This window comes from Daucus carota, chromosome 4 (assembly GCF_001625215.2).
Source record: "Daucus carota subsp. sativus chromosome 4, DH1 v3.0, whole genome shotgun sequence".
In the NCBI taxonomy this organism is placed as follows: Eukaryota; Viridiplantae; Streptophyta; class Magnoliopsida; order Apiales; family Apiaceae; genus Daucus; species Daucus carota.
The window spans coordinates 32107508-32131532 of NC_030384.2; the positions used below are offsets into that span (position 1 = coordinate 32107508).

At 33.1% G+C, this 24025-nt stretch overlaps 3 protein-coding genes across 5 annotated transcripts; all 3 read left to right on the top strand.

The window, feature by feature from the left end:
• The first annotated feature begins 921 nt into the window (after nucleotides 1-921).
• On the top strand, nucleotides 922-4295 carry LOC108216605 (uncharacterized). The gene is made up of 5 exons (XM_017389412.2): nucleotides 922-1060; nucleotides 1257-1409; nucleotides 2872-2971; nucleotides 3871-3937; nucleotides 4021-4295. The coding sequence occupies exons 2-5, from the start codon at nucleotides 1283-1285 to the stop codon at nucleotides 4120-4122; spliced, it is 396 nt and encodes a 131-aa protein (XP_017244901.1). The 5' UTR covers nucleotides 922-1060; nucleotides 1257-1282; the 3' UTR covers nucleotides 4123-4295.
• A 1548-nt stretch (nucleotides 4296-5843) lies between these two features.
• On the top strand, nucleotides 5844-16107 carry LOC108219426 (uncharacterized). Of its 2 annotated transcripts, none has more exons than XM_017392880.2 (16): nucleotides 5844-6149; nucleotides 8325-8370; nucleotides 8457-8623; nucleotides 8804-8921; nucleotides 9017-9099; nucleotides 9305-9364; nucleotides 10169-10426; nucleotides 11303-11399; nucleotides 12476-12526; nucleotides 12629-12709; nucleotides 13340-13411; nucleotides 14165-14227; nucleotides 14814-14966; nucleotides 15376-15433; nucleotides 15524-15576; nucleotides 15663-16107. In XM_017392880.2, exons 1-16 carry the CDS (start codon nucleotides 6049-6051, stop codon nucleotides 15744-15746), a joined length of 1545 nt encoding a protein of 514 aa, XP_017248369.1. In that variant the 5' UTR covers nucleotides 5844-6048; the 3' UTR covers nucleotides 15747-16107. The 2 variants fall into 2 exon arrangements, with proteins under 2 accessions (XP_017248369.1, XP_017248368.1); XM_017392879.2 differs by having other exon boundaries at nucleotides 5904-6149; nucleotides 8310-8370.
• A 709-nt stretch (nucleotides 16108-16816) lies between these two features.
• LOC108216349 (thioredoxin-like 3-3) lies at nucleotides 16817-20746 on the top strand. 2 transcript variants are annotated; one of them, XM_017389093.2, is made up of 4 exons: nucleotides 16817-16988; nucleotides 17067-17092; nucleotides 20251-20513; nucleotides 20608-20746. In XM_017389093.2, exons 1-3 carry the CDS (start codon nucleotides 16896-16898, stop codon nucleotides 20468-20470), a joined length of 339 nt encoding a protein of 112 aa, XP_017244582.1. In that variant the 5' UTR covers nucleotides 16817-16895; the 3' UTR covers nucleotides 20471-20513; nucleotides 20608-20746. The 2 variants fall into 2 exon arrangements, with proteins under 2 accessions (XP_017244582.1, XP_017244581.1); XM_017389092.2 differs by having other exon boundaries at nucleotides 20251-20746.
• The last annotated feature ends 3279 nt before the right edge of the window (nucleotides 20747-24025 follow it).

Here is a 24025-nt window from a genome sequence, read left to right on the forward strand (position 1 = left end):
CTTCCATTTTGGTACAATCAGTTAGAAGGGTTAATTTTATATATTGTATTTAGACTTGATATTAACACGGCAAGGGGATGGATGGTTAAGGGAAAGAATGTGTTTACGATGACAAAGACAGAGATCCCAGCGCAAGGATCAGATCTTCAAGAGAATGCCGGCGGTAGTAAGAGATTTCACTGATGGTGATTTGAATGGAAATAACCGCTATTCTTGCAAGATTTCAAGATGTCGCCTCTCACTCCCTCCGTGTTCCTTTCCTTGTGGTGGGATATTCTGAATTCGTATCACCATAGCCTGCAATAGTATTACACGGGGGTGGGAGAAGGCAAGAACGAGACTCCGTTGGATTGGTGGTGGTTAGTGTATTGACTGTTGTTGCTTTGACAGCGTAGATGAAGCAGGACCGGACGGATTACACAAGAAGGAATCAAGTTAATTCAAGAAAGTGGGCAAATAATGGCAATTCTTATCCAGTTTGAAATTTTTGTTTCAGATCATTGTCACCCATTATCGATGAACAAGAATTGTTTAGGTAAGTCTCGTGTGAAGAAAGTCATGCGCTAAGGTATTATATAAATATTATATCACACACTATTTTATCTATCGTGCACTAAGCCGGAGGTTTCACGGAAACAGTCTCTCTACTTTAAGGGTAGAGGCAAGGCTGCGTACATCTCACCCTCCTCGAACCCTGTTCTAAGCGGGATATACTGAGTATGTTTGGTTTGGTTTGGTTTGTAAAGATTGTGTTATTTTGATGATTCGCATAAAACTATTATTTATAAACTTTTTCTCTCAATAAAATTTTAATTAAAAAAAAACAATTAATAAACATGAAAATGTGAGTCAATGATTAAAAGGTCCAATAACAAAAATCAGAGTAAGTAAAAGACACGAGGGCCCCCAAGCCCACAAGTTATCGGTGAGGTTGGATAACAAGATAAACCGAAGACTTCAGTGGCTGATTCGATACCGCGGCCGATATACACGATAATTACGCTTAATATTAGCACCAAAAAACACAACTTCAAAATCAAGTCTTACCAACGGCCAAAGGGTATGTTTTCTATCTCCTCTTAACCTAATCATCTTGCTCAGTCTTAATCACCACTCACGCGCTCTTAATCATCTCGTCATCATCAATTAATTGCTGTCACAGTTAACTACAAATTTCAATTGCTTTTTTTTTTTGCCAACCAAATTTCAATTGCTTAATGTTTGGTCTCAGTGACAATGAATTGTTCTTTTTACAGGCAATGATCATTTGGTCTTAATTAATATGGACGGTAATAATGCTAGCGATGCTCATTCCAATAGGAGCCAGCCTTCTATGTGTTTCGAAAAGGCCAATGTAGACAGTAATATCAATGAAAAGAATGCTCTGGATTTTCTTTATGTGAACCATGGTTTGTACTCAATTGCTTTCCGTTGAGCTTAACTAACCTTTTTCCGTGATTCGGAGAAGTTTTACAGCAGTGATGCTAGAAGAATTCTGTGATGTATTTACGGTCTCGGTTATAACTGTCATCATCACTATCAATGTGAATTGACCTGGCCAGAAATATTAGAGTTCAGTTAGTTGAGTTGGGTTATAACTGTCAAAAGATATCTTTGAACTTATTAGCATGCCTTTTTTCGGTTTATAGTTTTGCCGCGACGGGTGGTTTCCTAAAATATTTTGTGATAGCATATTAACTCAAAATGTGAAACATAGGTGAAATGAAGTACATAATAGCATAGGAAGACGAGTGAATCATCAAAGCTTATTAGTACTTGCAAATAGAGTGTATCCATTAGGCATGTATATCTAGCTGAAATAGGAAAGTATAGGAAACACCAAATATCAAAGAAGACTAAAAAGTGTAAAATAATTTTTGAAACTACGTTCTTTAGGAGTCTTAAAATGTGTGCCAAGCTCCTGCCCCCCAAGGTAAACAACCTAGGGGGACAGAGGGAGTATGTAATTTCATGTATGTGAATTTATGTTTATATCGATATGAATATAATAAATTTTTAAATTTAAATAACAAATTATTTGTAAATATTTTTGGATCACTATCATTATTTATGTTTACGTCTTAGATTGTACATTATCATATCTGATTTGGCATATGTTATCCTATTACTCTGCATCTTGCCTTTACTATCCCGTATTAGACACTTGACACTTGAACATGAGTATAGACACTTGAACACCTATTGTACGCCAAAAACATGTATGTTTTTCAAAATATTGTCAAGTCCGACACCTGGACACGTGTCCAAATTGGACAATTAACAAAGGGTTTGGCTGTAACTTTTAAGGGCATGAATGCTGTATTTTGATGTTTTATTGACACTTTCATATTGATATTAGAGAATTGAATTTTTTTTCTCTTAAGAATCCTAGTGTTTAGCTTGTTCTTCCTTGTGGATTTAATGAGCTTGATTGTGAGAATTTCTTGTTGGCAGGCTTCTTCTTTTTTTACTATACTTTGGTGGGTCATTTAGGGTAAGGGTAACTGGGTAGCCACTAGCCACTAAGTAACCAGTAAATTTAATTTAATTATATGCTATTTCAAGGTCAGTTATCAATGTCCATAGTTAGAGTTTTATTTTTTCCCTTTTCTGATATTGGTGACCGGTAATTTGAGTAACAGAATGGGGAGAACTACCTTCACACTTTCTTAGAGTATTACCATATTTGTGTAATTAAATTCTAAACATCTATATTTGTACTTTATTAGCTTTTTTCCCCTCATGTGTGCAACATCGAAATGCTCAAAGTTCTGCATCTTTTTAGTAGCCTATATGTGTTGGTTCTTCACGTTTTTTTTCCGAGGGAAGATTATGCTAACTTATGGTTTTTGTGGATGACTTGCTATGTAGCTGAGGTAGCTTGGCATGAAAGAAGAAGAGCGTGGGTTGGTGATATATCACAAAGATCACAGAGTTTAAAAGGCTCAAGTATCAGAGAGAAGATCCTAAGGTATGCATATATTACAACTTCTATTAAAGATCCACTTACAGCCTGAAATCATACCGTTATCCACTGCACTGATTGCTATGCTGCAATTACTTTATGTTAGATGCTCTGATTTTTGGAAATATTAATTTTTTTATGGAAGTTAAATTAAGACTACAAAATGAATACTCAGGGAAAATATCAAGCTGCCAGCTTAAGTGTGATAAAAAGAGGAATTCAATTCAAATTCGTTTACTATGAGTATGTGGTTAAGATTATGTGACCGATGTTTCTTTAGCTATGCCTCTTAAATCAATTTCTGTTATCTATTATTGGTTAGATTTTCTGTGTTTTGTTTGTTGTGAAGTGAAAGAACTTTTGTCTTGAAATGTTAGTTTGGTGGTAACTTGGTTGTGCTCTTTGCACATGTTACCCCATTTTGAAATTGGTTTACTCTGCAGCAGCAAATGCTATATACAATATGGATTCCAACGAATCCAATTTAGTTATTAGTAAAGCTGAAGTCAGCGAGGGGCTGCCATGAAAAAACTAAAACCTCGAGCTCGGGGGCGTAGTTTTATGATAAAAAGACCTACTTGCCATATTGCTATTGTAGTGAAAGATATATCATAGATAAGTATCAATATATGGGGGTAGACTTTATAGACTCTTTCAGATGCTCAAAAATTCTTAAATCGAAAAATAAGTATACAGCCTCCCTGTATTCTTGATTATCCTGTAACTGAAATTTTAGGACAGCATCAGGACTAACTAAAGCCTTTATAACCTTTTAGGAAAATATTGTATTTTGGAACTAGAGATCAAATGTAGAGATACTAAATATACCACTACTGCTGATGCCCAAACTTTTCTTTTTGATGTTGTGGAAAGGAAATTGTGACATTGAATATTTCTCTTTGCAGTTGGAGAACAACTTACAAGGAACTGCTCTCAACTATTGAACCTTTTAAAAATCCAATCCCATTAGCCGTAAGTCATCTTCTACCTTATTTTTCTTCTGAACCAATAAACCTATAGAAAAGATTTGTAAATTTACTCAATAACGTTTGCAGGAGATGGTAGATTCTCTTGTTGAGATTTGGCTTGAAGAGGGCTTCTACGGCGAAACACAGAAAACAAATCTCAGTTCACTAAAAGATTTGCACTTATTATAATTTATAAATGAGAAGCAAAAGAAACAAACATAGATATGCGAAAGAGGTATTAAATTTATAATCTTGGCTGGTGGACACTTTTTTGATCATTCTCAGACTGGACACAGATGTGGTTTACTGATGGTTTAAATGAATCATAAGGTTATATTAATTTCTACCAAAACAAGAGAAAATTAAGGGACTAAATGATTTCTTATGTAGACTGATCTCTGTTGTCAAATCTGATAATGTTTTGTTGATCCTTTTTTCTTTCCCAATTAAAACCCCCCTCCCATCCCCCGACAAGAGACTTCAACATCTGATCCCTGTTAAGGAAGTGGTGTCATTACTGCTAGAGCTTGGTTATCCTTTACTTGGCTCATGATTTTAAGATTTAGAATCAAGAGTTCAATTGTTTACATTATACCTCCAAATTGTCCGAAAAATGGAAATGCAGGAGCAAAGTCGAGGAGGAAATGCACATCTATGGCTTTGGCTGGCTGGTGTGTATTTAGCCTACAATATACTGATTAATATCATCAGAATATTTTATTTCTCTTTTGGACAGATCAGAAGAATTAGTTAAAAAAATCTTTAACAAGTCTTTCATCTTAAAAATGGCAGCCATGTCCATGAACCCAGATCGAACATGTGAGTATGATCCAGGGGCATTACTTTCTTGTCTTAAGTTAGTGTTGTTCAAATCAAGGTGTTTAACTGTATAACTTTTGATATCATTATGTAATTTAAAATCTTCGGAGATGAAATATATAAATGTATCAAGAGAGCATTTTATGGATCTTAGTAGTATATTGTTTTATAAAAAACAGAAATCGCCGTTGACTCCCGCGTTTGAGTAGGAAAAAAGCTTCTGGTTGGCTTAATTTGAATTGAAATTTCTGCTCCTAAATCCTTCTGAGAAATTTCGACTTTGACCATGAAAGATTTTGGAGTACAAGAAATTTTCTCTTGACGATTTCGAAACGTACACTGTAATAACTAATGCTTCAAAAATATACTATATCACAACTTGTCATCTATTTTCACATTCGAATACTTGCACAACATGCATTCAGCCTTCAGGATTTCGATAATAATCTTTGGAATAAAAATAAAAAATTCTTTGATGATCCGTTTATGGCCGGTAAAATTAGTTTATTCCCGATTTTGGGACATTGTTAAAACTTCAACGGAATATTACCTAAACCAAATTGCATCTTCGTTTCCGTGTTTGACTTTTTGGTCCATTAGTTCACGTGTGTTTTACATATATTAATTTTTTTCGATTGTACAAATCAAATTTTAATTTTTCTTAAATAATGATATAATTAAACTAATTTTAATTTGGTGATATATATATGTATGATTTATTATTATTATTAGTATGAATGAAAACTATAATATCTGTTTTAAATATATCGATGATGATAATTTGTTTACTTTATATAATTAAATAACATCTGTCTCTTTTGGTGATAATTAGAATCCTATTTTTTATATGTTTGGAAAACTTAACACAATTACGCAATGAATATTTTCATAGTCAAATGTTAAATAAAAATAAAAATAATTTTAGCTACAATTTTAAACCAATCACTTTCTTTGGAAATAAAAAAAAATCAGATACGATAGAAACTTTATTTTCATGACGCTGGGCTAATAATTGTTGTGAAAAAATTTGGAGACAAAGACAAAAAAACATTTTAAAAAGATATAAAATCTGTGGCATTCATTAAACGTTTAAATTTTCTTGAACAAAATATAGATTTTTTTTTTTAGTAGAATAAATTGATTCGATTTATACACTAATGTTGTTACATTTCCAAGAATCTTCATCCCCTTTGCGCTCGATATCTTTTCTTGGAAACCCATTTGCTTAATTTCATTCAAGGGTGATTAATAGTATTATACATACAGCTCAGAATAATATAGATACAGTGAGAGAGGATGGAGATCGATAAAGCAGTGAGAGAAAGCGATGATCAGAGGTTGAAGAACAAGTACAACAACGCCATCTATGTTATTCGAAGAGCTCTTGCTCTTTACTCGTGAGTTTATTGCTCTTTTTTTAGATTTTTGTATGAATTGTTAAGTTAATTGGGTTTAGCTATATGGGTTTTCTTAAAGATTGTAAATTTAGATGAATGATTGTGGTTTTGATAATGGGGTTTTGAGATTTGTGTGTGAACTTGACTTGAAAATTGAAGCTTTCTTGTTTGATTCTTGGAGTGTGTAATGGATGTGTTTTTGGGGTGTTTGGTTTTAGTTAGGTTGCAGCATTGTGGTCCTGTGGAGTGGAGCTTTGGTAACTATGATGTGTTTTTCGCAAATTTTGTGAAATCGTGATGTGATTGGAAATATACACATCTGGCTAGTGTAGTTTGATTTATGCTGCTTGTGGAAAGCGATATACAACTGCCACATGACACATGTATGAATGCCTCAGTTATTGAATTAAAGTTGAATATTTTATTAAAATGAGTGAGGATAATATCATGACCTGCAATCTGCAGGTATAATTTACATCAGGCGTAGTGATTACAAGTCAATACTTTAAATAATTCATTTGAAGAAATTATCCGCCTCAAACTATTTGTAAAGGACTAACATGTCTCTTAGGTTATTCCAGCCCAATTTTATTTTTTTGCGTATCTGCTTTGTTAAACTATTGGAACTTGAGAACTTTTATGGGTAAACTAACATTTGAGTATCTTTCTTCCTGTTCCATTCCATAATTGTTCAAATCGGCGTTCATGAACGATTACTCGTAAATCTTACTCGCTGCTCGAGTTTTAATTATTTGGCTACTATGTTATTCGTTTATTATCCGGCCACTATGTTATTCGGATTCAATAAGAGTGTTGGACTTTGAAGTGTTGAAGATCTAATAGTAAATATTAACAATGAAACCGAAATTTAATGTGATTTCGTGTGAAGGGCTTTGCAAATTTAGCATCTTCTTTAGTTTCATTAGCTGTTCATCTTTTTTCTCATTTCGTCAAGACGTCAACCATCATTTCTTTTTTCTTCTCGCATCATAAGTTTACACCATATGTAACCTTTATGTTGGCCAGTCTTTACCTTAGATCAAAAAGAGGGTCGATTAAGGGATGAAAAGCTGCTAATATACAAGGTTTCGAATTAAAACCTAATTACCATTAAAAGTAATTTATAAATCATTATGCATAAATGAATATTTAAAAGCATATTGCTCATTAATGTACATTTTGTATGTGACGAGTTACTTGATTCAGGACAAGAATTAGAAACAAGGAACAAAAACAATAGAAGGATACGTTTGTAAATGAACTGAAGAAAATTTATTAGCCTAAAGTGATTTATGTATAGAGAACCACCATGTAAGGATTTGTCGACGACAGAGATGAATGTGTTTGGGTTGAAACCCATACTAAGTGAACAAATAATATCCAATAATCAAATTCTTCTAATGATACAAGTTTACATCTTTACTAATAAGTAAAAAACTCGTTAACAAAGGTAACTAATCACTATATATTATTCTACTAGTATTACCTATGATATTTCTAGTGATCTATATATCTTCTATAATTAAACTTAATAAGAAATTATAACTAACTATACTATTCAACTTAATTCCTATATAATAACATTTTTTGCTTCAAATCATTCTCCTCTCCTTTGAAAACACTTGTAGTAAATCATAAGAATCAACAGATGAAGTGACTACTTGTTGCATGCATAACAAAGATTTTAAACTACAAATCCATGAGCAAATGTCTTTGGAAGCAAACTGGAAAGAACAAGATATTATTATACCGTCAATGTGGTCTTGGCCTAGAATATAGATATCGTTTACCATCATGATGTCAGTCAAAATGTTCAAAATTGCTCAAGAACAACTTCATCGTGAGACACCTCATCTACTCTGTTTCCAGTAATGATACTAAACTTTAGTGACTTCTATATTCAGATTTTCTTCAACAATCGAAACATGTTCACCGGTGACATACTAATCTCATAGTGTCTCATAGGTGTTTTTTGCAATTTTACTTCACATGTCTCGCAAAATAAAATTCCGATTCCTTGTTCCACAGCATTGCTTCTTTGTCACACACACACACACACACACATCTGTGCTCAGATAAGTCTATTGTATTTTATGTTAGCACTCTCTTTTATTAATTTCTATGTCCTGGTTAATTATTATGATATGATACATATAGCAGTTATTTCTTTGACAGGATTGAAGAGGTTGCCTTTAGCTTCAATGGAGGAAAGGATTCAACTGTAAGCTCTTATACATGCTATGCCCCAGTAGTGAAATTTACAAGATTCTTATCCAATTTAATGTTAGATTGAAATTCTCTTTACAGGTCTTGTTACACCTGCTTAGAGCTGGCTATTATTTGCATAAAGAAGAAAAAAGTTGTGCCAGCGTGGGTCTCGTTGATCATTTTGAATTTCCAATCCGAACTATATATTTTGAGACCCCTTCTACCTTTACCGAGATCAACTCATTCACCTATGAAACAGCCTCGACGTAAGAACCCTTATTATTTTTAATTCCTACTCCCAATCTACTTAGAAATAGTATCATCTCCACGTGAGAGCTGAATATTTGTGTCTAAACTATCCAACGTTTAAAGGCAGCAAATAGGACATTTTTAGTTGGAATAAGTTTCTTCTTGGTACTATTTAATTTGCCCCACTTCCTTTGCAGATATGGATTACAAATGGATATTATTCGCTTAGATTTTAAATCTGGCTTGGAAGCTCTTCTCAAAGCAAATCCAATAAAAGCTGTTTTTCTGGGTGTTCGTATTGGTGATCCAACTGCGGTATTTCCTGCAACTTTTCACCCTTTATAGCTTATTTATCCCAGATATGTTATCAAGGTTATTGAGTAATAACAAAACCATGATAAATATTACAGGTTGGTCAAGAACAATTTTCACCTAGCTCGCCTGGATGGCCATCATTCATGAGAGTTAATCCAATCTTGGATTGGTCCTACAGGTCTGTTTATGTATATGACTCTGGGGTAGGATTTATTATGAATCTATTCACTCGGTCTTGGTTGATGTAATATTTCTGTGATGGGTTGCCCTCCTGCTGTATGTATACACTGAGATTTATGCTTTTAGAATTCAGCTGTTACATTCTGGTGTTTTTAAATATGCCGTTGTATCATATTATAAAGGTCCTCAATTATATTTGACAGGGATGTTTGGGCTTTCCTTCTAACCTGCAAGGTCCAGTACTGCAGTCTTTATGACCAGGGGTAATTCTTTAACTTGTTAAAGTCAAATTATATACTCCCTCCGTTTCTTTTTTCTTTTCCTGTTTGTGATGTCGTTACTGTTCATAACATGAGACAAATTACTAATTTACATCTAATCTATAAAACTAAATATAGTCATGAGCGATCTTGTTGGATTCTTATTCACGAGTACTTTAATACAGTGAAGTTTTTATATTTAATACTAATACGGAATGAAAAATATTAACGATCAAAAGTGTGTGTTGGCAAATGTGAAAAACCCAAACAGGAAAAGTATTTAGAGACGGAGGGAATACTATTATATATTTGCGCATTAGGTTCTAGTAACACCATCCTCCCCACTATACTGTGCTGTACAAAACAGTTCAATCATCAGACTTTATGATATCAGACCACTCATTTCGACTATCTGAAATGATTAAACTGTAACTCTTTATTTATTTATTATCTTTTTTGTGGTAAGGTCAATTACGAGAAAGTAAATACTCACAAACTTTTCCTTCACTGAGGCTCGAACCCACAACCATTGGTAACTATGGGCGAGGGATATCTGCTAGCCTAAGCCTTGCAGATTAAATTGTAGCTTAGTGCTTGAAGTGAAGAAGAACAAATCTAAATCATCTAGAGCAAAATGCTAAAAAAAACTGCTTCATATACTTATATTGTTCACGTTCAATTGAGAAAAAGATGTGATTTAGTTTTTTAAGTTCATCAAAACATGCAACTCACAATTTTGTGAGGGAAATGGAACTTGTTTTGATGTTAACTTGGATTATTTTTGACAATTTCGTATGATGCCATCAGTTATACTTCGATTGGGAGCATACATGACACAGTTCCAAATGATTTATTGTGCATACAAGATTCTAAAGATGATAAAAGATCATTCAAGCCTGCATATTTACTACCAGATGGAAGATTGGAAAGAGCGGGTAGAGCAAAGAAGTTTTCAGCAAACCCCATGAAATCTCCGGTTATTAGTAATGGTGACATAAAAACTGTGGATATACATCACAACAGCTTACATACTGCTTCTGTTATTGCTGTGGGTGATGAGATTCTGTAAGTTACTTGTTTTTGTGTTAATTTATTCTGAACTTTTGACTAGTACTAGTATTTCAGTATATTGTTGTAACTTCTGGCACCTAGTAGATCAAATTTTGTAATTTGTCCCAAGCTCATGCATCCAGAATGATATCTGTAATGATAGCCTGTTGTGTATGAACTCTTGTATTGAAGTTGATACCTTTGTCAACAGAAATTTTACAGCAACTGAGCTGTATAGGTTATATGAACTCCAGTCTCTAGCTGGCTCAGTTGATCAGGCCTAGTGCCTTACGATCCATACTGCTTTCTTTCTATTCCAAATTGCCATCCCCAAGTCATAAGGCCCCCGTTTATATGTTTGCTTCTTCCCCCATTTATAAAACTGCTTCCTCCCCTGTTTGATGAGAATGTCATTAAAAGTTCTTCCCATTATGGAATGTTGACTTGGTTTCTATTGTATCACAAAAACTTGTTATATGATTCTTGTCTCTAATTTCTGGCCATGTTGTTGCTTTCTTATATGAGATGATTTTCTTAGTTATTATGCTGTGTAAGCCAACTTTTGCCTTTTTTTTTTATGTAATTGCAATTGTACTTTGGTACATAGGTACATGTCACGTAGAATCACTTATAAAGAACGCCTCTTTATGTTAATTAAAAATTGAATTTTTCCTCAAAGTATGTGACCTGCTGGAAATAGTCTTAAAACAGAATGCCTAATTTGGCTGATAGTACTCAGAATATATGGGTAGTCATATTACCTCGGAGGTTCCCTTCATATTCCAAGGGACACGATTTGATTGTGCTTCTGTAATTAAAATACTATATAACCTGTGCTTGTTATCGCTTGTGTAATGTTATCTAATACAGTTTGTTGATTCCATAGCTCAGATCTGGAATTGTTGAGGACAAGGTTGGACATTCCTTGTGTAGGAAGCTCTGTTCTATAGGGTGGGCTGTAGCACGAATGTCTGTCGTACGAAATGATGTAAGCTACCGCATCACACTTCCTAAACAAATACTTATCTATATGTGCAAATACTGAATATTATATGTGTTTGATAGAAATTTTAGTGAAAATATGTAAAGAAGTCATGCCATCTCCGATGACCTAATTCCTTATTCATGTTCTATTATATCTATATGAGTTCCTTTGTGATATTGATTATCTGGAGGATGATTTATGGATCTGTCAACTAAGTGGGTGTTTGGATGGTGGATGGGAATGGTAATGAGGGGTATGGGAATGAAGAGTAGGGGAATGGGTATCCCAAGGGCTGTGGAAGGATTGATTTACCCACCAAGCGGGTATGGGGTTCCCATTCCATACTACAAAATGGCTAATCCAAACACCAACACATGGGTTTGAGGTTCCGATTCCCGTTAACCGGGCTCATTAACCATGAACCAAACGCCCCCTAAGTATTTGACAAAGCGTTTTAGCCCTTATACATCTCTAAGTACTCCCTACCTGATGGGCAATTGACTTTTAAAACCCTGCTTCTTTAAATTGTAAATCAGAAAAATAAGAACATATATATTATATAGTGATACAAATGATGTATATTACAAAATTCTACGTGAAAAAAGCTTACAAGTTACAATTACAAGGTCTGCAGCACGCTTAAATATTTCATCCTGATTTACAGGTCCAAAGTTCCCCTCATTATACATCAATTAACACTACAATATTAGGTTTAGTGTTGTAATTTTTAATAAATTACATCGACCTTGGACTGAATTGAGTTCAGTGATCTTTTAAAAGTCAACTATGCTCAGCTATAATGAGATGGGGGAGAGTATCCTTTGCAAGATCAGTTTCTCATGCTACTCTAGTTCTGGGACTAACCAGTATAGTGCAGTATTGTCTATAATAGTTTACTTGACTATAGCACCATCATTCTATCAATTCTTGGCCACTAATTTTCTTCAGTTTCAAAGTTTCCACTTTATATTTACCGGGAGGGGAGGGATTTATTTAAGAGGATTGGAACCTTCTTTAAATTGTTTTACAGGACTCCTTTTTACATTTTTTCATCCCTCATGACATTCTTCTCAATCCAGATAGATTCTGTTGCCGAAGAAGTTGAACGATGTAAAGGCAAAAGCGATATGGTAAGACAGTTATTCCTTTTCCTTGCTTTCTGACAAGATTTCTCATTATTATGTATTTACCTATAATTCATTACTCTTACCAACCTTGATTCGGTCGTTTAGGTGTTCGTATATGGAGGGGTTGGGCCATTGCATTCAGATGTTACTGTATCTGGAGTTGCGAAAGCATTTGGAGTCCGAACGGTTTGTCATGACTCATGAAGAAATCCTTTTCTACACTCTGTACATATATACATATACATACATATTGTTTTGGCTTTGCTTCCTTTTTCGACTCTTGGTTCGTTGTTACTATACAAAATCTAGGTTAAATATTATCATACAGCAATTTTTTGATCCTTTCTGGGCCATTTTCTACATTTTGTTTTACAAGGAAAGAACGTCATAGCCGACGTCTTTCCTAACATATTTATGTGCATAATCAAAAATATACAACTGATAAGTCAATACAAACACCCACACAACTGATTATCTTATATAATAAATCAAAACGAACCCATTATCTCATATAATAAACCAAAACGATTTTAAAAAAATAGATTAGTATTCAAATTTGTACTTATTTACTCCTTCAAATTACAACACGAACTATATATGTTTATTCTAACTTACAAACCCTCAAATATTACAATATCAAATATTTAATCAAAATTACAAGAAAAACGTCATATGTCACCGAATCAATAGAAAACAGGGATAAATTAGTAGAAACTGACTGCATATATATATCAGCTGTTTGAGAATATGCCAAAAACACTATGTATTTGTTTATTTAAAAGTGTGAATTGTTAACATGTATGGACTTTAATGCAGGCTCCTGATGAGGAATTTGAAGAATATCTAAGGCATCTTATTGGTGAAAAATGTACTGGTGACAGAAATGAGGTAATTTGAAGTCAAAGTTCATTTTTTAAAAGAAATAACTTTGTGAGTTATCACCAAGATTATACCTGTGTTTTTCTGGTTCATAAGTGAAGGTGTAAGTTTGAAAGCGTATTTAGTAATTATGAGACTCTGAGGTATTTAAAGTGAAAAGCCGGACACCTGAAGGTACAGGGGTACTAGCAATCATAATACTCGATATAAAAACAATCTCTTTATAGTAATAAAATAATTATACTCCCAACTCATGACCAATTATAACTAATATTTAAGATATCCTCTACATTATAATATTCTATACTTTTTTACAGTCCATCTTATATAAATTTTCCTCTATCTAAGAATAAAATCGATTAATATTTTAATTATATATTCAAAAATATACAAGCATGCAAGACAAAAGTATTCGGTTATTGGGGACAAAATAAAATTTTAAGATGACTTGGAATGTTTGATTATTTTAAAGTTGTATGTTACAGTGACTTGATTGCTTGTATCATTACGGTTTTCCTTAACTTGTGCGTCCATAGTAATTAATGTAGTCTTGAATCATATGTTTTATCTTTCAAATTCAATATTGATTACACAAGTAACTCTTTTGTTTATTAGGAGTATCTTTTCAAGCTCATGATAAATGTTTAATTTGTTTAAGATCTGAAGTAAATATTTTATTAATTATTTTTTTTAAATTACAAATTAATAATTTGGCAATATAAGGTATGCATATGGGTGGTGACGATCATTTCTGTCTTGTAGATGGCTCAGCTGCCTGAGGGTATCACTGAATTGCTGCATCATGAGAAGCTGCCTACGCCTCTGGTATTTGTCACGGTCCTTTCTTTGTTTTTGAATTTTGATTCAAGTTTGTAACTAATATACTATTTTGAAGCATCAGTCGATGTGTTTTCTAAAAACTTTACTAATCTTTTTGGTGAAGTTTATGCATAGTAATTGGTATGTGTTCTTTGGCATGAGTTGTTGCTTTGCTGTGCTTTCCTTATAATTTTCTAAACATAAGACAAGTTGTGCGATAAAAGATTGATTGCTAATATTTTTGATAATCACAGTTGCGTCCAAGATTAGGTGCTTTTCTGTAAAAGTTTATCCCCTTATGTTGAACAATAGATTAGAACTCTTCTGTGATTGTTGTCACCTTTTTCTTTTTGCATTTGGTGCTAAATATAGACTTTCTATCTGAGTAATCTTACCGGTCGAGTCTATCTTGCTTTCTTCTTCTGCTGCTTCTTCCAGTCAAAGCATCTTTTAGCATCATGCACATCCCGTGATTATGTGATAATTTTGAAATTATTATATAGATGTGTTACTTTTGCCCACTTAGTCAAATTACATATTCTATTTTCTTAGTAAAAGCTTAAATGTTAATATCAACTATCGCCTTTTGCAGATCAAGTGTCTGAATGTAATAATTCTTGCTGCAACAAATATTACTGAGTTGGATGTGCAATGGGATTGTCTAACTGAATTAACAAGATCCAGTGGTCTTCTCAGTTCCATTGAACCATTTGTGTCAAAGCGCTTGGCAATGAATATTTCAGATGTATGTATATTCATTCTTACATTAGAATAGTAGAGTTCTGAATGATATGCATTAGTTCCTACTTATTCATACTTAGCTTACTCCAACACATCTATCCCGGTACCGCAAGTGAGGATTGTTTGTGAATATAAATCAGTTGCACTTGATGGCTGCCTAGAATTTCTAGCATTTATACCTACCGTATTAATAAGCATGTTCCATATTTTCTCCTACATGTTAGAGAACACTGTTCCACTTAGCTTGAATGATCATACTAAAGTGTGTAGAACTACTTCTTGCAAGGACAAATATTAACGTGTAGTACAAGTAATGGTTCTTTAAACTCTTCAGTATAAACTGTTTGCTTTAAAGCTCATTGGGATCTTGTTCAAGTACAGTATATTAATATGTTAAAATTCCCACAATACAGGTTAAGGCTGCTCAACCTCTATCAAAACTGCCTCTTGAATTCCCAGATATATACATTAGTAAGTATCTTAGGAATGTTTATTTGGATAAATGGAACAGTTTCAATTATCTTAGTCTTCTTCTTACCATGTCCCTCCATCTATACACAGGATGTTATCGGGAGTCCAGAAATGGACCTCTTATAGTATGTCTAGAAGGCAAGGTAAGAATGGTTGCAGTACATAGACAATAGCTCTTAAGTTGCTAAAGTTGTTTCCATCTAAATATAAGCTCCTTACATACCTTCAGGATCAAGCAAGAATAGAGGTAGCTGCAGAAGCGTTGAGCAAGAAATTTGAGCCAGGGGTGTTGGACATAAATCAGCAGAGCTAAGAATTGTTTGCCTTTTCCAGAGTGGTTTAAGAGTAAAGTGTCTGTCGGCTGCTGAGGGCTTCAGTATTCAGGCCACTAAACAGAGGCAACAAATGTCTTACATAGAGTAAATGTGAGAATTACGGGACTCAAATGTATCAATACAACATGACAGTCCCTCTTCAAGGAAGAAAATAGGAGTGGATTAGGAAGAAAAAACACAATTGTATTCCTGACATGGACAGAAATTATACACTGGAGCCTGACAAGCTGTTTAGAATTTAATATATCATCTCACGATATGTTAGATTTGAGTTGCTTTAATTGTACCATTATAGTAACTTTGTAATCATATTTCATTCAAAAGAAGTTTTTTTAAGAATTTTGTTGTGGAGCTTCATAGCAATGAAGTTGGACAGATGATTAGCTGCGGCTTAGTGCTTACAGAGTCTTGTTGATGGATGCAGTTTCTGTAGTTTTTTTGTCTCCACGTTACAAACCCAATACTGCAGTTTTTTTGGTTTAACTTAAAGAGTCTACAAACATATACTCTACAAAACATCACTCTAGAGGGTTATGCCATAGCACTTGTCGTCCGGTCATCCTCGTGTTTCGTCCGGTCATCCTCGTCAAACACGAGAAACCTACTTTTTGCTATTCTTAAAATTTGCAACAATAAAGTCAAATTAAATTCAATTTTTCAACTATTTTTTGATAAATTTACAAGAACTTAAAAAGATTAACGTGGACATCAAATTTCTTTTTTTTCCTTCACGAATTTACACAAACTTAAAAAATCAATATATATCGAATAATTTCAAAAAATAATTATTTCATGAAGTCCAGAAAAATCCATTAGTATTTGAATATCATTAGTATTTAATGGATTTTTAACAATCTTAATTGAATATCAAAATAGTATAACATAAAATCCTAATTGAAAATCTCAAGATTTTGTTATATTTTTTAAAATCTGATGTGAATATTCTCGAATTTCATAAATGAAAAAAAAAAAATCCTCTAAAATCTCAATTAAAAATCGTCAAATTTAATGAAATGAATAATTATAAATTGGGAAGGAGAATAGAGAAAGTAATACAGATACAGGGTAACAGGGGCGTCCTGGGGTGAAGTGTGGCAGTGAAACGAAGAGGAAAAAAGGCATACAGAATGGAAGAGGTGGATAGTGGTCGTGTAGCAAGTGCTGCTGGGGATGAGAAACTAAACCAAATATTTAATACCATCAGAACTTCTAAAACCCCGGTAAGCCCAACCCCTCATTGTCTATCTCTTCTCTTCATTTTCATTTAATTTGTTTAACCGGAGACTGCTTTTTTGCAGGCGGTCATCAACTACGGCGCTTCTTGGTATGTCCTATTTCACCCCACTCGTTTCTGTATCATCACCACTTGTTTGTTATAATGCTCCACTGACCCCTCTCTTTTTTTGACAAAAAAATTGGTATTTTATTTAACTACAATATTGATCAGTATCTGCCTGGAATGAGAAAGTTCCGCCTTTCAGATACGGTCGCAATTAGGATTCGAGGAATATTAATGAACCCGATTATTGGGATTGCTCAGAATATCCTTTTTAGGTTCAAGGGTCTATTTGTTGGTCCAAGCCCCCTTTGTACTAGCTGGAATCAGAGATTTAGGGGATTTGTTCCGCCCAAATGGGAATGGGCAGGGTTTATGAACTTTTAATCTATAATCTGATGATCAAGTCGATTCAATGTTTGTAAGTTGATTCCACAGCGGGCCTGACCAGCGGTTATGACTTATGTACAACATTCTCATCAAGAAAAGGGGTCATTTGAGCATATTTAAATTGAAACCCTGTTTGCTTATGGATCCCTACGTTGTTATTTTGCATTTAGGATTATTTATTTATTTATTAACACTTAAGTTTAAATTGTTAGTATTTATTATGATTCTGATAGAAGTAACTCAGTTTTAATCCATGCTCCCTCCCCAGGTAGAATGGGGAATGAGGTAGTGACAATGCATGTTTTGCTCCATTTAAACATGGGGCGGGTATGGCAATTGAGATTCCCGAACCCGACCCATTGAGAATTCTAGTTTTACAAACTTTTAGCTGTACATGCTACTTACTCTTAAGTTTGGAATAAAGATTTCCAAAGGCCTTACTTTTATTGTTTGTTTTACTCGAATGCAGGAATGAGATTTTCCTGTGAAACAATAATGTGTGCTATAAGCAGCATATTCTTAGTTTACAGCTTGACAAGAAAATCTTGTTTAGCGTTCTGGATGTATACACAACTATCCTAAATGAGGATTAGAAAGTTAGATCACCTGACTCTCTTTCTAGATTTTTTTGCAGCACAGTGGTCACGGTAAGATTTAGATAAATCTCAATCACTTACATGTTTTCACTTCTTGTTTTTACTCTTCTCTAAATAAATTTTCATCATTTATGTGCTTAGATCTAAATTAAAGTGTTGTCTGTGCATTTAATGACAGATGGGGAATATGGTTAAAGCTAATAAGTTAATTTATATGAAGTTCAGTTCTAATATAGATGCCATACTGTTCAAACATAGAGTTAACGTTAATAATGTTAATCTAGTATATGTTATCTGCATACTTTCACGTTTTGAATGCTTTGCAATTATCATTATTGTATTCTAAAAATTTATGTTTCATGTCCAGATCTTCTTTCCCAATGTACTACGCTAATCATTTCTATATTATCAGCTTCAATTTGAAGAACATTGTAGTTGAGATCATTGAGAATAAAATTGGCGAAGATATAGATTTTGATTACGATGGAAGACCTCAATGTTTGGTATGTAAGTTTTTGTACTTGCAAAGTAGATTAGATATATTTTATTTCATGCTGTTAATTGATAGAACTAATATATCAGCAAGAAAACCTTTGCTAGTGAATAGCACAACACAACCCAAAAAAGAGCAAGTTTATAAGTAATATTCCAATTATGCGTTTACAAATGAAATGACGAACAACGAAGAGAAATGTTGATTCTGGAATGTTCGGAATGAATCATATGAAAACTTACATGGGAAGATAACTACGGAATTGGGAATGTAAATTTGCAGTTGAAGAGGTACAAAGCAAATTCTTTGTTTTTATTTACCTCTTCAACTGCAAATTTACATTCTCAATTCCGTAGTCCTTTTTCCATGTAAGTTTTCATATGATTCATTGCGAACACTCCAGAATCAAATTTTCTCTTCGTTGTTTGCCATTTTGTAAACGCATAATTGGAGCATTACCCAAAAGCTTGCTCTTTTTTGGGTTTTGTTGTGTTATGTACCAACAAAGATTTCTATCTGTGAAGAGCATGAAATAAAATAAATCTAATCTATTTTGTAAGTACAAAAGGTTGCATATGAAACATTGAGGTATTCCATCATAAACGAAATCTTTATCTTCGCCAATTCTGTTGTCAATGCTCTTAACTGCAATGTTCTTCAAATTAAAGTAGATAACATAGAATGATTAGCGTAGTAGATGAGGAAGAAAATCTGGACATGAAACATAGATTTTCTAAATACAATATAATAATTGCAAAGAATTCAATATTTGACAAGTGATAAATATGGAAATAGCAACACCAGATCAATATTACTAATGTGAAATCTATGTGCGAACAATATGGTATCTAGATTAGAACTGAACTTCATATAAATGACATTATTATCGGTATTGTTTCCTCCAACTTGATCTGCTTTAAACACGTTCCCCATTTGTCATTAAATGCACAGACAAAATTTTAATTTAGATACAAAGCACATAAATGATGAAAATTTAATTGGAAAGAGAGTGAAAAGAACATGTGAGTGATTATGATTTATCTAAATCTTACCGTGACCAGTGTGCTGCAAAAAAATCTTGAAGGAAAATCATGTGATCTAACTTTTTTATCCTCATTTAAGATAGTTGTGTAGACATCCAGAACAATAAACATGATTTCCTTGTCAAGCTGTAAACTAAGATCTGGTCTTACAGCACACGGTGTTGTTTAACAGGATAACCTCATCCCTGCATTTGTGTAAAACAATAAAAGTAAGGTTTTTGAAAATGATCCTATGAGTCTTTGGTTTCAGTGACTTGATATTAGCAATGGATATTGTATGAATGTGCTTGCTGCATCCTTGTTTGAAACAGTCCACTTCGTGTAGCTAAATTGATAGAACAATGAGCAAAAGGCTTATTACCTTGTTTATAACTCAATTCATCAACCCCAAGACATAGTCCTTGTGGAATCAGCATGTTCATGGAACAGGCCTGCTATAGCAACAGATCGTCGTGGTACATCCACTAGAAGAGCAGGATAGTCGTGCACTATGAATACTGTTTTGGACAGAGCTGCTGTTTTCTTGCCAAAGTGAAATCGAATAAGATCTTTGTTATAAAAACATTGGCAGCTACTGGGATTTTTTTTCTGCTTAAGAAACTGCTGTCCTATTTTAGTCTACAGTTTTTAATTTTGTTATCTTAAAATTTATATCAGTGTATTATAATACATTTCTCATTTCAGGTGTCGTGTCTGCAGCCAGGTCCTCCCTGCATATTTCCAATTAAGCAAGAAATTCCCCAAACTGTCTTTTTTCTATGCAGACATTGATGAATGTCCAGAAACAACACAGCATATCAGATACACACCCACCTTCCATTTCTACCGGGATGGTGAAAGAGTTGATGAGATGTTTGGTGCTGGGGAAGAACGATTGCATGATCGATTGTGGTTACACTCTTAAAGTTGCTCAACTGCTATCAGAAAGTTTATCTTCCCTGAATGTCGTAAGCCTTCTATTTTGTTACAAAACTGCTTCATCTCCCCATAAACAGCAGACTACTTAAAGTGTTTCCATTGAACTGGCTTGCTTATTTACAGGACTTCTAGCTGCCTCCCTAAAACCAAGACAAACAGTCCTCTGATCCTCTCTAAACTAGTGATATTGATAAACAGTTCTGAGTTCATTTCTGTGCAGTTCAGTGAATCATGCTTATTAATGTTATTCGTTTTTAAACTATGGCTTTTATATCGACAAATATTTTATGTGAAATGAACGATAGAGCTGGTTGCCGGGATGTCGGTAACTGACTGTTGCATAACTAGAGTGAGTGCCAGACATATATCTAACCAGGTTAACCACTCCCGGTCCTTTGTCCGATTGGTTCATGGAAACATATAGTGGTGGTGACTGTAATTGCCTTGATAATGGACACATCAATCTAAGCAGACATTCCTAAATATACTATCTTCCCTCAACGGCCCCATTTAAGAAGTTAGTTTCCTCCATTAGTCCATTTAAATGTTAACAATTTCCCATCAGCAGGCCCCGGCTTCGAACAGCACCGGACGTCTTTTGCTATGAGCTCTTTCTGACCTCATCGTGACTTCCCATATCATCATGCTTATTTGATTATTTTTTATTTTTTGTATATTATTTTCTCAAGCCCGCCTTTCTTTGCATGATGTAACATGTAAAATTTGTTTACCAAAATATACAAACAATAAGGATAAAATAATTTAATTGTACTTTAAGAAATGTAATCATCAAAAGAGTTGGGTAAATAACTTTCAGTTTTTGGTGAGTCGAATCCAAATACTTCTAACTATGCAAGAAATTAATCAGCCCTACAATGCGACATTATGTTCCCTTGTGAAATTATTTTCCATCATCTCCGGTTTCTCAAATCGAGTTGACATAGCTAGTGCATCATTAAAATTGATTCCACTGCTTAATTTGTTGCCACCTCGTTTTTCATATGTATAAAATAATAATACGAAACGAAGAAAGATTCGATGGCAAAGAAGTAAAACAAGGTGGATTCTCAACACCTATGGTCATTTATCACCTAACACTACCCAACTTAACTAATTAGGTAACAAACATGCATATATAATACGTTTGCACCAGTTGCTGATGTTTTATCTCGTTAAATACAAGTCGGCAGAGATCAAGGTTCCATTTAAAATAAGAGCTGGGGGTGGCTATATATGTGGCCACGCGAACTTTATCCAATCGATACTCAGATACATAAAAATGTATGATATTTTAAGGAGGAACCAAATCTCAGTTCTAGCAGGATAAGCGGAGTTTGATTAATATATTAAGCGTCAATTATTAATAAATAAATCTCAAGTCTGGAGAATGCATTATGCATAATTACCACATATAAATGCAACTCTCTAGCAATAATTAGATGCCTGATTTATTATGAACACTACATGTATGATACAGATAATATCCGGTAGATGTGTTGTTAGGTAAATCGAACATGCTCACTGACCAATATTCTCCTGTCTATTTATAGAAATGAATTGAATTTATCTTATTGATTAGACCAAATTACAAAACAATCATCATAGATTTTATACCTAGATAAGAAAACAGTAATAATAAACAAATATACTATTGAATATTTAGTAATATTTATTTTTAAATTTCTCTCTCATTTGATTGACAATCTAAATTTATTTAACCGATATTGGCTTATATGGTCAAATGCAATCTTTCAATATTTGATTTCTTATTATGTATATCATAGAATTTAATGTATCGTTGATTCTTTAAGAAAAAAGAGTATTGTTACGTACGGGAATTGAAAGTATACATCTGTATGAATTTGTTTTTAGAATATCTAATGACTTAAATCAGTCTAGAAAAAGTTACCAAAATTTTATATATCAAATTGCAAAATATATATTTATATTTGTTTATTACTATTTTATATAGACTATTTTTTTCTTGATCAGATCACACATAATTTAGAGAGATTTACGATTTCTAGTACATTGAACATCTGATTATTTTGTTTATTTAACGTAGAACCGTTGTTCAAATAGACATAGAGCCGACACCGCTCACCTCAAATTTAAGCGGTTGAACAACTTTGGATCTACTGAAAAATGTTGATTGTTCTGGCAACTAATTAGTTTCCCGCAGAAAAATAAAAAGTAATTTTAGGTGCTAGCTAGTGGTGTTACGTACAAGCTGACTGTTAAAAAATTTATCATCTCATCCGAGTTTATTTATACCGGAAAGTGATCGGTAGAAATCAGACCAGGCAAAGTAGCTCACGTTGCTAAGTAGCATGTCGGCTAGTCTGGCGTGGTTTTAAAAAAAATTATTATTTAAAATAGTTATTATAAGTAAAAGTAATTTTAATAATATACAATACTTTTTAAATTTTTAATTTAATAATTTAAGAATTATTAATATTATAAATAATATTTTAAAATGATACAATATATGTTTATAAATTATGAAAAATAAGTTAATATTTCAACTAACACTAAAACAATCTGAACCATTTACCACGGAAAACTTATGGCAGGAAAACTTATGACGAAAATATGAACTTGTGATCAATTTTTGAACTTGTGACGAAAATTTGAATTTGTGACCAATTTTACACTTTTGACCGAGCAAAAATGACGGAAAAAATTCATCAAAATTGGACCATTTTACGACATATTTAATGTTAAAATCCGTCGAAATTGCTTTGTTTTGCAAGTTAGAAGTTTAGCTACAACGGCGTCAGATAAACTAATTAATCGGAAGCTGGTTTTAAAAACCTGTGAAACACATGAATGGGTGGTTTATAAATTATACTCATGTCTCAAGGTTACATACTTATATTACAGATCGACCGGACTCAATTTATTATAATTTATATTATTAATTTTGTGATGATTAAAATTAATCACAAAGTTTACAAAATCAGCATTCATCCTAATATACCTATGTCTTATAAGCCGAGTTTAGTATACATTCTGATACATGTGATACCAGTTTTTTACTGAAAAGCAAATGAAAAATTATTTGATAAATTTAAAAATTACTTTTTTAAACAGTTTAAAATTATTTGTTTTTTCAAAAATATTTGCATGATTTCGGCACCAAATTTTTTCTAATATTAGTTTTAATATCACTACAAACAGCCTTTTAAACTTGTTATTTATAATAAAATACAGAACTACGCAAAATTAAACTTATGAGTTAATTACTTCCTCTTTTTTGAAATATAAGTCGTTTGATTTTTTGAGCATAGTATTTCTAAGTGTTTTGACTGCATGTTAAAATTCATTATTTTTGAAATAATCTTTTTGGAATAAATATATATCATATATTTTGATTCATCAAATAAAATTTTAAAATATAATAATTTTAAACATGCGTTTGCAAAAAAGTCCACATCCCAGTTGCAGCGGAATAATGGTTTTAACATATTCATGCCTTGTGGTTCATGTATGCCACAGCCACGCAGAGTCAGAGCATTCAGCATATATGAATAAAAGTCAT